This window comes from Gymnogyps californianus, chromosome 2 (genome assembly GCF_018139145.2).
Source record: "Gymnogyps californianus isolate 813 chromosome 2, ASM1813914v2, whole genome shotgun sequence".
Classification (NCBI taxonomy): domain Eukaryota; kingdom Metazoa; phylum Chordata; class Aves; order Accipitriformes; family Cathartidae; genus Gymnogyps; species Gymnogyps californianus.
Window position 1 is genome coordinate 111,982,872 of NC_059472.1, and position 13,203 is coordinate 111,996,074.

General features: G+C 39.0%; 1 protein-coding gene across 1 annotated transcript in view; it reads left to right on the forward strand.

The window, feature by feature from the left end:
* VPS41 (VPS41 subunit of HOPS complex) overlaps positions 1-13,203 on the forward strand; it is a 109,428-nt gene that overhangs the window by 82,070 nt on the left and 14,155 nt on the right. Inside the window, exons 17-24 of the mRNA XM_050892324.1 lie at positions 3,883-3,975; positions 4,479-4,606; positions 5,533-5,677; positions 6,929-6,970; positions 7,100-7,150; positions 8,340-8,477; positions 11,394-11,448; positions 12,544-12,684. Of these exons, the coding sequence (XP_050748281.1) occupies positions 3,883-3,975; positions 4,479-4,606; positions 5,533-5,677; positions 6,929-6,970; positions 7,100-7,150; positions 8,340-8,477; positions 11,394-11,448; positions 12,544-12,684 (793 nt within the window). The remainder of the gene's footprint in view (positions 1-3,882; positions 3,976-4,478; positions 4,607-5,532; positions 5,678-6,928; positions 6,971-7,099; positions 7,151-8,339; positions 8,478-11,393; positions 11,449-12,543; positions 12,685-13,203) is intronic.

Genomic DNA, 13,203 nt, shown 5'->3' on the forward strand with positions numbered 1-13,203 from the left:
CACAGTTAAATACATCTTTCCCATTTACTTTTCACTCCCTTCCAGTATGTCCTGAAAAATCCTACCTCAACTCTTAAGGAAAATAGCCTCTGTGGGTGCCAGCCTTTCCTGAAAATCCAAGTCCCTTGCAACAGAACGACAGCTTTAAGTCTCAAAGAATAGTTAAATTGCAAAGCAACAGGGGAAGCCTATGCTGTGTGCTAGAAATGGTGGCAAGAAAGAGGAGCAGTCTGCCCTGTCTTGTGTTTTCCCTGGTTGCAAGCCAGCTACCATAACAGTACATGTTTAATGTGAGATTCTCAGTTAATAAATTGCCCAGGACATAAGGCTATAGTGCTGTCACTGCCAAACCAGTAGAAAACATTATGCACACTCCCTTTGGTAACACATGTACGTTTATTTCTGAATTTTATGTCTTCCTATTCAAACTCAATGAGCCAAAAAGGACATATTATTAAGATCTCACAGCATGCAGTCCCTTGCTGGTTTTGAGCTGTTTAATTCTGTTCAAAGAGCGAAAGTGTTTCAGCATTACGGTTTTCAAAAATGTCTGGCTTTTGTTTTAGAGCCACTCCAGTGCAAGAACAGCCTTGCCTTTTGTATGAGTTCTTAGTGGTTCGGTGCACTCTTTGCCACCTTGGAAGATGAAATCTCATGTTTGTGTCTCTTTATTTCAATCCAGTAAAGGACCTGAGTGCAGGTACAGGTGAAATTTTGATACACTGCTTCTTAGTGCTTTTGGGTTTATTTTGGTTTTTAGGTACAAGTGCCTGGAATGGATGTTTTTCTTGTCTCCACTTATGTCATCCAGCAGACTGTAAAATATAAAAATATTTGCAGGTTTGCAGCAAAAAACATCTCTGCTAAATTACTGCCTTTCTAAACAGTTAGTTGTTTTCAGCCCCTTGAAAGTGGACTTAGAAAAACATAAGATGCAGTCCATTACATTATTCAGCTTCAAGCTGCCATTCTAGAAGATGCCTTTCTTATTTTACTATTTCAATCGCATGTAACTTTTCCCAAGTTCCTAAAGATACCTGAATATCATAAAGGATGAACTAAGTTAAGCCAGATCTAAATGAAGTGGTTCTGGTAATGCTTGGGGTCACTTGTATGCTATTTGGAATTTTTATCCGTTTACCCAACCAGCGGGTATTAAACACGGTAGTGTAACTGGGCTGTAATGGCTTTAAGCCCTGATGAGGAGACTCTATTTGAGATTTGGAGACAAAGTGTATTTCGAAAGGGAATTTTTGCACTGCATATAAGTGGTTGCCTGAAATCAGACGTTTCCAATCTAATGTGATTTGCCGATAACTAAGGTGGCAGTAAAACTGAAGGTTTAAACTTTCCTTCCTGCAGAGGGACTAATTAGTGATACCTCAATGTCAAAGCCTGTGGGGTGAGTGTCTTGTTTGTGGGTTTAGGGTTTTTTTGAGTGTTCTGTACTAAAAGGTCCTGTTTGGCTACCAGAGGCTGCATTTTGGTATCTTGACGTCTCTCGTGTCTTCGGTGAATGTCCTCTAGCAAACCTTGTTATGGCAGTTTCAAGATTTTAGAGCCTTGCAATGATCTGTTCCTCTCCTCCTCCAGCAGTAGTGGCTTGTGGAGTTACATGCTTGTGCTCAAGTCACTTCAGTGTAAAATCCAATGTCTCAGCTCAAACAGCTGAGGAAGGTGGATTTGAAGGAGGATACCAAACTCTGCGAGTGCTGGCCGTTGTGGCATGAGGGATATGCTCCATTCTGTTGACGCTGCTGTGACAGCAGTGACTTTCAGCAGGGGTGCAGGATGATCAGTTAGTGGCAGCAATGCTTTAATGACCAAAACGTTGGCTAGAGGACACATGAAAGACTTCACCTGACTGTTGTGGGCATAGCATAGAGCAGCATTATCCAGACAGTCTCTTTCATCTCATAGGTATCCTCCGAGGAATAAATAATTGTGGTTTGGGCTTATTGGTGAGATGTTTTAGGCAATCCCATGTCAACTTTTATATGGGCTTTCTTGTGTATACCCCATCCTTATACCTATTGATCAAAAGTCTGAAAGCAGGTCTTAAGTAGAAACAAAGGAAGAAAATATTTCTCTGTATAGTATTCTTTTTTAATTTAAAGTCACTTTTACCACATGATTCAGGAATTGATACAAAGGCATCCAGATTCTGGAGCTTTTTTGTCTGACCTTCTCCCTTAACTACTGCTTAAAAATAAAATAGGAAGAGTTTGTAACCTCCAGCATGGATCTTAGTTCACCTTTGTGCCTAGGCTTAAAAATAACTTGCATGCTTCTCAGTCTTTGCTGAGCACAGGGGCCAAACGGCAGGAGGTGGTTGTGCTTTTCCTTCAAAGCAGTGGGACTTGGGGCAGGAGAGGTTTCCTTCCTGAGGCAGCCTGGCCCCCATGCAACGAGGCAGCTGCACTGCTCCGCAGCTCACTGCGCGGCCGAACCGCAGCCAAGAGTTGCAGCAAAGCCTGTCAGGCGAGGCTGTTCATTGAGGAGGTGGCAGGAAGGTAGAAAGTGGGAATGAAAGCAGCCGTTGGAGAATGTCCTCTGGCTTCGAGTCTCCAGCTGATGTCCAGCTTGCTTGCTTTATGGTCGGAAGAGGCTTTTTTATGAGGGGGTCAGGAATATGATTCCCCGGGGCAGCTGGCAAGACCGTGCCCTGAGTTAGCTATTAAATTCTGTGACAGACGGTGGGGGCTGATGTTGGCAGCATGCTACGTTTCAAAGACTGGCCAAGCTCGAACAGCATGGGGAGAGAAGAGGTCTCCTGTGAGCAATGAACTTTTAATTTTTGCAAAGTCATTTATAATGCTTTTTTTATTGGTCTTTTATTTTTACCTCCTTTTTCACCTACGCATGGAAGACTTTAATGAAATATGTAACTTAGGTAATTGTTTCGATTTAAATACTAGGAAAATTTGTTGTGAATAGTCATTGCTGTCTGTAAAACTGCAAAAAAAATGTAGTGAGATGTTATTTCTCCTGCTTTGTTCAAGCAGCTTCAGTAACAGAATGCTGCTGCACCATGTGCCATTAGTGGGCAAGAGGCAACATCTCTGAGTGTTTGGAGGAATTTCATCAGTGTTGGGCCTTCAGCTACAAACCCCAAAGTCCCAGCACAGCTGGTAGCAGTAGGTTTTATTTTGGTAGGCGGTAATAACCTTGGCCTCTAGTTGCATGGAATAATAGTGCTAATAAGATGCTGTGCTGAAATTCCAGGGTGTATGAGCTGATTCATTCTGGCAGGTTCTCGTCTCCTGCCTGCCAGAATGCAGTTCCTTAACACCTCCTATAGAGCAACAGATCACACACCTTCACCCTTTCCATGGAGAGATGTATTCTCAAATTAATTTTCATTTGGGTATGTAAAAATAGCTGGCAAAACAGAATTCTTCATAAAATGTAGTGACCTCACAGTAAGTCATAAATCAAAAGTACACATTTTTCAGTTAATGAATGCTTATACCTTTTTACAAGATGTAAGACCAAGACTGGACAAAATGGATTTTGAAAACTTTCTTCTTTTGAGGGGTCTTTTATGGGTTTTATTTTCTAAATGACTAGCAGTAAATATTCAGACTTCTCTAAGTGCAATGGCTGGTTCTCCCATTCTAACTAGTATCTTACCACCTATCTTTCTAATGAAAATTCTTTCAGATAAGTAATACAATTCCGATGTGTGCGATCCTAAAGTAAATAACTTCAGGATACTGCTTACAAATATGAATATAAAGTGCTTCAAGTGTTTACCAAGAGCCATGTTTTGCACGTAGCTTTGGTTTTTTGTTTCAAAACAGTTCTTTTTTCCTATCATCAGTGTACCAGGATGTTACGTGTCGTTCCCCTTCTGACACTTTGTTCTCTTTGTTCCTATAGGCAATTAGTCGTTACTTGCCCAGACAGGATCCAGTTTTGAAACCTCTAATCTATGAAATGGTCCTGCATGAGTTTTTGGAGAGTGACTATGAGGTACTGCAGCCTGACGTGTCCACCTGTAATAGTTATGGCCAGCCAAACACCCTCAGCAATGTAGAATTCTGACAGCAAATTCTCTGTTGTATTCAAACAGATTATCAATGGACAGTTCCACAATAATGAAAAGATTAAAAAGATGAATTTTGGTTTTGTTTTTAAGAGAATAAGTAGAATGTTCTTCAGAGCATGCAAATACTGTGAGATAGATTATTTATTACAAATACTGTTATTTTTAGTTTGTTTAATGTAGCATAAGTGGTTGAGGTGCTGCACAAAGCCTACAGCACCTGAAAGAGACTCAGCTTCACGAACCTTAATAACATTGCCCTAAGAAGGAAAATCTGTGTTCTGCACTGTGCACGTCTGTGGGCATGTAAAAGTGGCTTAGAGGTGAAGCACAGCAGGTATCATCTCAGAGGGTTAGCTGAAGCTTTGATGTTTTGAAATGTTCCTTAGGCAGTTCTTTCTATTTCTGTTACAATCTCTTATACTTTTAGGGGTTTGCAACCCTGATAAAAGAGTGGCCTGGAGATCTCTACAACACCACAATCATAGTTCAAGCTGTAGTGGATCACCTGAAGAAAGATCCACAGAACAGGACTTTGCTACAAACGCTTGCAGAATTGTGAGTACAGTTTTAAACTCCTGTTACAAAAAGTAAGCTTGGAATAATGTACCATAGTTTATAAATATTTGCCTAATTCTCTTAACAGAAATATCTGCTTTGCTGCAGTCTACAGAGTATTGGCTTTCTCTCCTCTCCACTGTGCTGATTGCACAGCTTAGCAATTCTTTTCCCTTACTTATAAAGTGTGTGCTGAGTGTGAAAGCAAAGAGTTTAGTATAAGATTGGATTTGCTACTCCTTTTTCCAAAGCAAATAGCTAGCATTCCTCTTTATGCTGTCAGAGGAAGCCTCTTTTGTGAAGTGTGCATTTCAGAATTGCCCACAGGAAAATAAAATGGTGTTTTTTCCCCACTATTTCAGAAGTAGTATATTTAGGTTTACTGTGTAGCTGGAAATATGTGACTGGAAAATGTGCCCAAACTGATCTGGTTCTAGGCTACTTCACACAGGGATAAAGCTCTTTGGTTTTCTCAGCCTGATTCCCATGTTAAGTTCTTTTCACAGTGCTTCTTTGAAGAAAGCAGAGCTACTGTCCATTGCTATGTTACAGTCTGTCCAAAAGTTTTAAGAGAACAATGTTTTTTAGCTCTGAAGAGATTGCCAATTAGTTTCCAAAACCAGAAAAGCTAGCGTTTTGTGTGGCTTCCCCTGTGGTTTGAAAATGGGAAAATGAAAATACAAAGAACCACAGGTCAGAACACAAATGCGGTGACTGATATAAACAGAGTTGAAATTAATGTTGCCCAGTGTTTTATTTTCCTTTAACAAAAATGAATCATAGCAACTATTTAGATATTTATCAAATCAAGTAGCATCCTAACAAGCTTTACATCCTAGAGTATATTTATATTTTCCCTCATAGGTGATTTTCCTCCACTTATAATACATGTGATGTTACATATCTAACATTGTTTTTTCAATCAGGTATACTTATGACCAGCGCTATGGCAGAGCCCTAGAAATTTACCTAACTCTGAGGCACAAAGATGTCTTCCAGTTGATCCACAAGCACAATCTTTTCAGTTCTATCAGAGACAAAATTGTTCTGCTCATGGATTTTGATTCAGAGGTATGGTGATCTTAATGATTTTACACTCACTTTTCACTAGAGCTAATTTAACAGATTAAAAATAAATGAGCTAAAGATACTGTTGAGGCAGAGAGTGTGTTTGCTGTGTCTGGATACATTCTGAGGTAAGGAAGATGATGTTTGCCTAGACTGCAAAATAATTGACCCAAAGATGATTTTTTTTCCTTGGTATTTCCATTTGAGTATTACTCACAGTGAGAACAGTGCCAGATCTGAGATCATTGTTGGGATTCTCAAGTAGACTTTCACCATGATATTATTTCTGCATTTATAATCAAATAATGCTATTAATAAGCCAAAGAAAGGAGGCAGTGAATTTATTGAGGCATGTTAAATGTACTTGCCACTTTTCTTTCACTGCAGTCAATTAATCTGCTTCTGAAAGTTTGCAAGGTTATTAACCTGAATTCCAAAAATCAAGAAGTGTGCATTTTTTGCTGAATTCAATCTTCTTTCTTCCCAGCTGGCTATAAAACCTCAGCAAATGAGTTTTGGTATGATCCTTGGGGGGAAACCAAGTAGATCTGCTCTTTTTTCAGTGCAGTGGTTGTTTAAGCACTGGAGCTAAAATATGCAGCCACCTGTATCAAAGACGATCATCTTCGGTATGCCCGTTCTAAACTACATGGGAAAAAAAAAAGAGTATAATTTTTTTTTATTAAATAGAGTAAATCATATCAGAAATCTCTGGTTTTGTATTTTTTGAATGTGAAGCAATGTTTGCTTTTCTAAGAGGAAGCAGAGCTGGAATCCTGGTGGCCGCTCTGCTTACATGGTCTTGTCTGCTTGTGTTATGGTATCGGTGTACAGATAGTTTGGAGGAATCCAGTGGTAAGGCAAGTTGAGTCATGTGTTTCTTATACCACCATTACCCTGCAGTTCCCTTTTGCAATGGGACAAATAGTATTTCTACATCATTTGGCAGTGGCCTTCTGTGACCCATGATTCGATGGGCATACTTCACCTGCAATATAAGTGCACAGTATTGATGGCTATTAGTGTGGAAACTTAGGAGAAGTATTCTGATAAAATACACGATGTGTTCTCCTGTAATGCTGTGCTGTCAGGGAATGCTGATGTTATGCAAACTGCTCTCTGAATTACTGTTGCTGAGAAGAGTAGGCCTGCAATACCCATCTAATACTCATCAGTGAACAAGCATAATACTATATAGAGTGTGAGAAAATGTGTGTACCTGTTTCTTAACTGGGTTTTCTTTCTTTACTTTAGAAAGCAGTAGACATGCTTTTGGATAACGAAGATAAAATTTCCGTGAGTATAACAAGTTCATGGCATGGCAGTCCAATGCTTACTTGTATTTCCCATCCTTCTTTCAGTCCTGTAAATGTGATGTTCATTACAGGTTTGCTAATCTGTTGGGTTTTATTTGTTTTCTTTCAGATTGACAGAGTCGTTGAAGAATTAGAAAACAGGCCTGAACTACAGCATGTGGTAAATATTTCTATATTTTGTTGGTTTCAAGTTGAGCTGAATAAACTCTTAACTGGGCATGTCTTTGTTATCCTCTCAAAGTGCATGACATTGAAATGTCATAAATCATCAGAGCCAAAGTGGCTACTTTTGCTAATCCATTTTTTAACATGGCCATAGTATTTTTACAATAGTAAAATAATTTTAGAATGTGTACCTGTGAGAACTTGATAACATACTGCTTACTTGTTAACATATGGTGAGGTACTCCTTATGGCATTGCAGACACTTGCTTGTCTGGTCAATTACTTCTTGCTTGTATCCCTCCTCTTTCCAACACAAAAATGGAGTTGGATGGTGGATGCAACTCTGAAGCACATTTTGCTGATCCATAGAGACAGTGAACTGCTTGTCTTTCTAGAGCTGTAACTTTCATACACTGCAGGATTGTTCTTGTTTGTGCAGAATTACAATATCACTGTAAGGCTGTGGCTCCACATTGCTATTCCAAAAGCACCTCTTCGGTTTGAACATGCTGTCAGTGGAATACGTAACGTGTAACCATGGGCTTGGGCTGTATTAGGGAGGGAAGTTTAACTTGCTGCTGTGTACAGGTGGGGCTCAGGGCATTGATCTAGTGGAGAGCGGATTTATGTGTTAGAGATCTGATTATAGGAAGCAGCTCTATGAAGTGTGCAGCCCGCAGCCCAAGAGCTTTGCAAAGACGACTGACTGTCAGTTTATGGAAGGGATGCATCAGTTTCAAAGTGTGAAGCCTACTTCCCTTTGAACAAAAGTGATCCTCATGATTATTCTCAAGGCTTTTCTGTGCTCAGTTAGGGAGGAAGGAGCTTTGCCACAGTATCTATCTGTAATGGTCAAGCATATCTAGATAACCGAAGTGTTTCATTTGACATCTTTCTCAAAGATTTTCCATAAAATTCAAGGTTCATTAGTTTCCTTGAAGGTTAAAGGACAGTTACTTAAGTGGTGCTGAAAACCTGTTTTACAGAGCTGGCTTTGGAGATTGGAGTGATGAGAGTACTTCAGAAAAATATAAAGTTAGTCTTTTGTATCAGGATTTAATCTCTGTGCCTTTTAGTATGTGTTAGCACATTCCTGACGAAATTAGGAGGCATTTTTTATTAGTTGAGAATGAATAATATTGCATAAGTGGTTTTGAGTTCTGATTCTCTTTTTTGATTCCTAGTATTTGCACAAGCTTTTCAAAAGAGATCACCATAAAGGCCAACGATATCATGAGAAACAGATCAGCCTTTATGCTGAATACGATCGTCCAAACTTACTACCGTTTCTCAGAGACAGCACACACTGTCCGCTAGAGAAGGTAAGCCCACAAAATCTAAACACAGGTCCTCGATTTTTATGTCTGTAGCTTGTGGTGTGAATTTGTAACTGTGTCTGGTAGTGCCCTCTACTGGCAAAAGGAGGGATCCTTTGAGTTTGTGACCATCACCTGCAGAAGTTTGGTTTGCAGAGCTGGCTGGCAGCTGAGGCCTTCCTCTCTGAGCTCACGGGGGTGGAATTGGTGGGGATTTTTAAAGCAGAAGTTCTGAATTCACACTTGATGCGTACCTGCAGCGTATCTACTCATCAGTACCTGGCCTGACTGAACAGCAGGTTGTGGTTGCAAGAGATCAACAATCATTTTGCCAAATCTAGGGCTGGTCAGTGTTAGATCTTGAAAAATGGAGTTTTTCTAGTTTTGTATTGTAAGGTCCTAAGTTGCTTTCAAATAATATACACAATATAACAGTCACTGAACTAGCAGAGCTAAAAGGATTTTGTCTTTGTACTTCTGCTAGTAGACTCGGGGTTTTATAGAGTACCATGTTTCCACCGTCTTTAACCTTTTTACATTTTCCTTCCTTGCTCCTTCTTGTCAAATTAAAAAATAAGTGAAGTTAAGGGCAGTCTTTGTTTTTTAATCCTGCTTAAATTAAAGTGAATTGAATGGAAATTTAAGTTTCCTCTTTAGTTGGGTCAGTATTTTATTATTTGTATTTGTTGCTGTTAATGGCCGAGCAGAGCAGGCTTTGTGAAAAGATGCCTCTCTGTATGCGGCTATAATGATGACACCAGTGGAGTAGTTTTAAATGTAATATTGAATATTGCATTTTACGTGGTTGACATTGCAAAGAGAACTAGTGCTGTTCCTGGCACGTCTCTTGTTTTGCATGCTTTTGTCAACTTTACTGTGCAACAGCAGGAAACACTGGAAAATACTTTGTTAGGATTGCAGGCTTGGTCTTTGTTGAAACTGTTGCACGAAACTGGGTTGTCTCAGTGATCTTTTTAGGGAATGAGCCTGAGAGGTTTCCAGCCAGAGACTTGTCTACAGTGTTGGCTTATTTGTTTTTAACTCTCTGATTCTCTCTTCGTTTTTGCCTTATGTATTTTTTACGTGGTCATGGTTTTTATGTATAAAACCTTACCTGCACTTTTTTTTTCCTTTTGGAGCAAATTAGTTTTAGTTACTGCAGATCCAGCCACATATCTTCAGTGACGGGTGGTGCAGAAAAGTGCTGTGTGTAAATGATGCAAGCACACTGCTGGCACTGCTTTGCTGAAGTTATGGGCTGTGAGCAAGACTATGTCAGAGACCCGTGAACCTTTGGAAGGTGTGGTGCAATAATCACCAAAGTGAGAGAAAAGGATGTTAGAAAAAATGTCATTCTAATCTCACGTTAAAATGTTAATGTGTTTCAGTAAGAAGCTGTGGAAGAGAGGAAAGATACCAACACTATATAAAACTTAGTTGAATTTACTGTCACTGCTAATTTTGTAATGATCCTTCTTACCATACGTATCATATAGTAACACTTTGCCACATACAAATCTTTGTTCTGAGGAGATAAGGGGACCAAGAATTTCCCAGTTACCAATATTTTCAGTTCCTGTTAAGCAGATTCCAGTGGAGTGTATAAATTGCAAAGAGCCATGACACTTGAACAAATTCACGCTTATTATTGCTTTAAAGAAATTATAAACCCATCAGGAAGAAATAATTCTTGTTCTTTAAAAGTAAGCCACTTTTATTCAAGTGCAGTTTAGCAAATGTTTTATAAAATGAACTGAAAGAGAAGTATGAATGTTCCCTGTTTTCCTCTAGAGGGAGCATGCCAGTCAAGAAACATGCAGCATCCAGAACTACTGAATACCTGGTACTTTGTAGTTTAACTTCTAAGTGGAGAGAAAAAAGGCTGTCAGCTGTGTTTATAACTTATTAGTATTATTCATACCTTCATTCCCCTGAAGTATCTGCTTGGTAATTCACTTACCCCCTACCCCGAAATTTATTGTCCATGTCTCTAATCTTCATAGTAACCCATCTGAAATAATTTGAAAATGGAAGGAAAAGTTAATTCCTACCTACATCTTTAGCTGTAGCTGTATCTTATGCATTTATAGTTTTGATTTCCAAGTATGGAAGTCTTTATTGGTGAACAGTTGTCTCCACAGGAATGCTGTGAATCTTGAGTTTGCTTTCTGCTTCCGAATTGGAAACAGACGTGGCATCTTCTATGGCATACCAGCCCTGCCAATTTTCTGTTACTAAGAACTTGTTGGTAATCAGTTTGGTAGTTTTGGTAATTGTGCTGAGTGTTTTTCAACTACACACAGATTCTGTAACTGCTCATGGTATTTAGCCCTCAAGTCTTTAAACCAAATTTACAAGAAATGCTTCCTCCTTATTCTTTCATGTTTGCGCTAGATTATTTTTGTATTGTCTTCTTGGAGGTCACTGGTACATAATTTGGAGGGCACTCTACCTCCCAAAACCATTCTGGTTACCCTGAGGAGATCTACAGTCTTGTGTTATGAATGAATATCAAGCAGACCTCCATCACTAGAGACCTCGTAAGTCCACTCACAGGAAGCAAGCCTTGACAGCAGATAACCTTAATGCTTTTGGATTAACCAACTTTTGGAAGCAGAAGAAAGAAGTTGTCAGTAGATTTAAAGGTAGAGATTGGCATAATCCAGACAGAAATACCTGTCCTGTCCCCAGATTTATTTAATCTTAGACAAAAATAAAAAAAAATGCCGTGGAGTTTCTCCTCTTAATTAATGCCAGAGGATCTGACAGTGCATATTAAGGGAGCTGTATTCCTGTCAAAATGAGTAATGCAACTTCATGGAAAAATATCTTTAAGCCTCTTGCAGCATTTGTGATCAATAAAATATCATGTTACATGGTTCCCTGTATTCTCTTTCCCTCCTTCCTTCCCTTAAATTCAAGGCTCTTGAGATCTGCCAACAGAGGAACTTTGTAGAAGAGACAGTCTATCTTCTGAGTAAGTAACACTCAGTGTGATAAATTACAACATGCTTTTAATCTTGTCATAAAGTTTATGCTGCGAAAATGTATGATGTATTGTCTAATATCACTTAAGACGCTTTCCCAGAGACAAAGTTGGTATGCAGTCAGTACAACCAAATAACATGATTTAGAAAATAAAACAAAGCACTGGATTATTCATATGATGTCTTAACTCCATATATTGTGTTACTGTGTTTCTGATTTGGTATTTTTCTGGAGTTTTGGAGGTGTTGGGGGGGCTATGGGGAACAGGCTGGGGGGGAAGGTATTTTTGAGACAATCTCCAAGAGAAGAGTAATACTGTCAGTTTGAAGAGAGGGGAGAAATAAATGTTTTATTCTGAACACATCTCGGAAGCTTAGTATTATCTTTTGCTGAGGTAGAATATTTGCTTATGTTGCCTTTTTTCTTTTTTTAATAAAACTAATTGTAAATTAACTCCTCCAGCAGGCCAAGGAATCTATCTCTGAATGGGAGGCATTGTAAGACTAAGATTTTTATGTATGTTTATGTATTAGTCATGAACAGAATGGAAAGCATTTTTTTAATGAATCTTTGTTTTACTAAGAAGAATGTTTTGTGGACCATTTGAGAACAGAGTAGGATTTACTCATGGATTTATTTAAAGAATAGTTTAGCGTTTCTACTACTTGTTCCTCTTCCCTCCTCCCATTTTCCATGGGTGTAAGCTGCACTATACTTAACTGCAAATTAAGAGTGCCCATGCAGGCTCTTAAAGGTGGTATTTTATGTCATAGTTTACATCCATACACATACACACACTCCCCCTTACGTTAGATGTTACTGCAATTCAGAACCCCTAATATAACCCAACACATGCTCAAGAAAGGCTTCAGGTCCCAGTCCAGCGAAGTGCTCCAAGTGCTTGTTCAGATTGTACTGATTGCTCTGGGTTTTGCATTCCTACATCAGATTAGATTAGGTCTTGGTTGAATTAGTCTGGGGCAACTTCACACTTATAAAATTCATATTGAAAGAGCTTCTTAAAGCACTGAGCATTGATAAGCATTTCGGATTTATAATCTGTTTACTTATTTTTTCCTTCTAGGCAGAATGGGTAATAGCCGCAGTGCCTTGAAGATGATAATGGAAGAATTGCAAGATGTAGATAAAGCTATTGAATTTGCCAAGGAACAAGATGACGGAGAACTTTGGGAAGACCTCATTTTATATTCTATTGACAAACCACGTAAGCGGGATAGTTTCTCAGAAGCCTTGCATGTGTATTTTTTTGTGGAATGCTATTGCAATTAAAGGATTGAATTATCCATATGCATGTTAGAGAAGGTGTTTATGGACGGCCAGGGAGGTGTTCTGGTTTGTGGAGCACAACATAGCTGTCCTGCTGTGCACAAAAACTTCCAGTAAGGCAGCATGTGGGCATGCTACAGAATGAGTACTTAGGGATTTAACATTTGACTAAGCTCTGCATAGTTATGTCCTTAATGACAAATCAAGGGGAGAACGGTGCTTTTAATTTGGCAGAATGAGGCTTTATTTTTAGACAGCCCCAAAACACAGTCTGCAGGCTGATGAAGATGTCATGTAGTGTGTTTATTGCAGCTGCTTCTCTTTGAAATTCTGAAAATTAAGAACCTACACCTTTCTGCCCCTCAGTAGAATAACTAATTTGTTTTGTTTCTGTGGCACAAAGGTAGGATCTGTAATAATGAGAGCATTTTGCCTTTCATCCATTATATGAATAGCT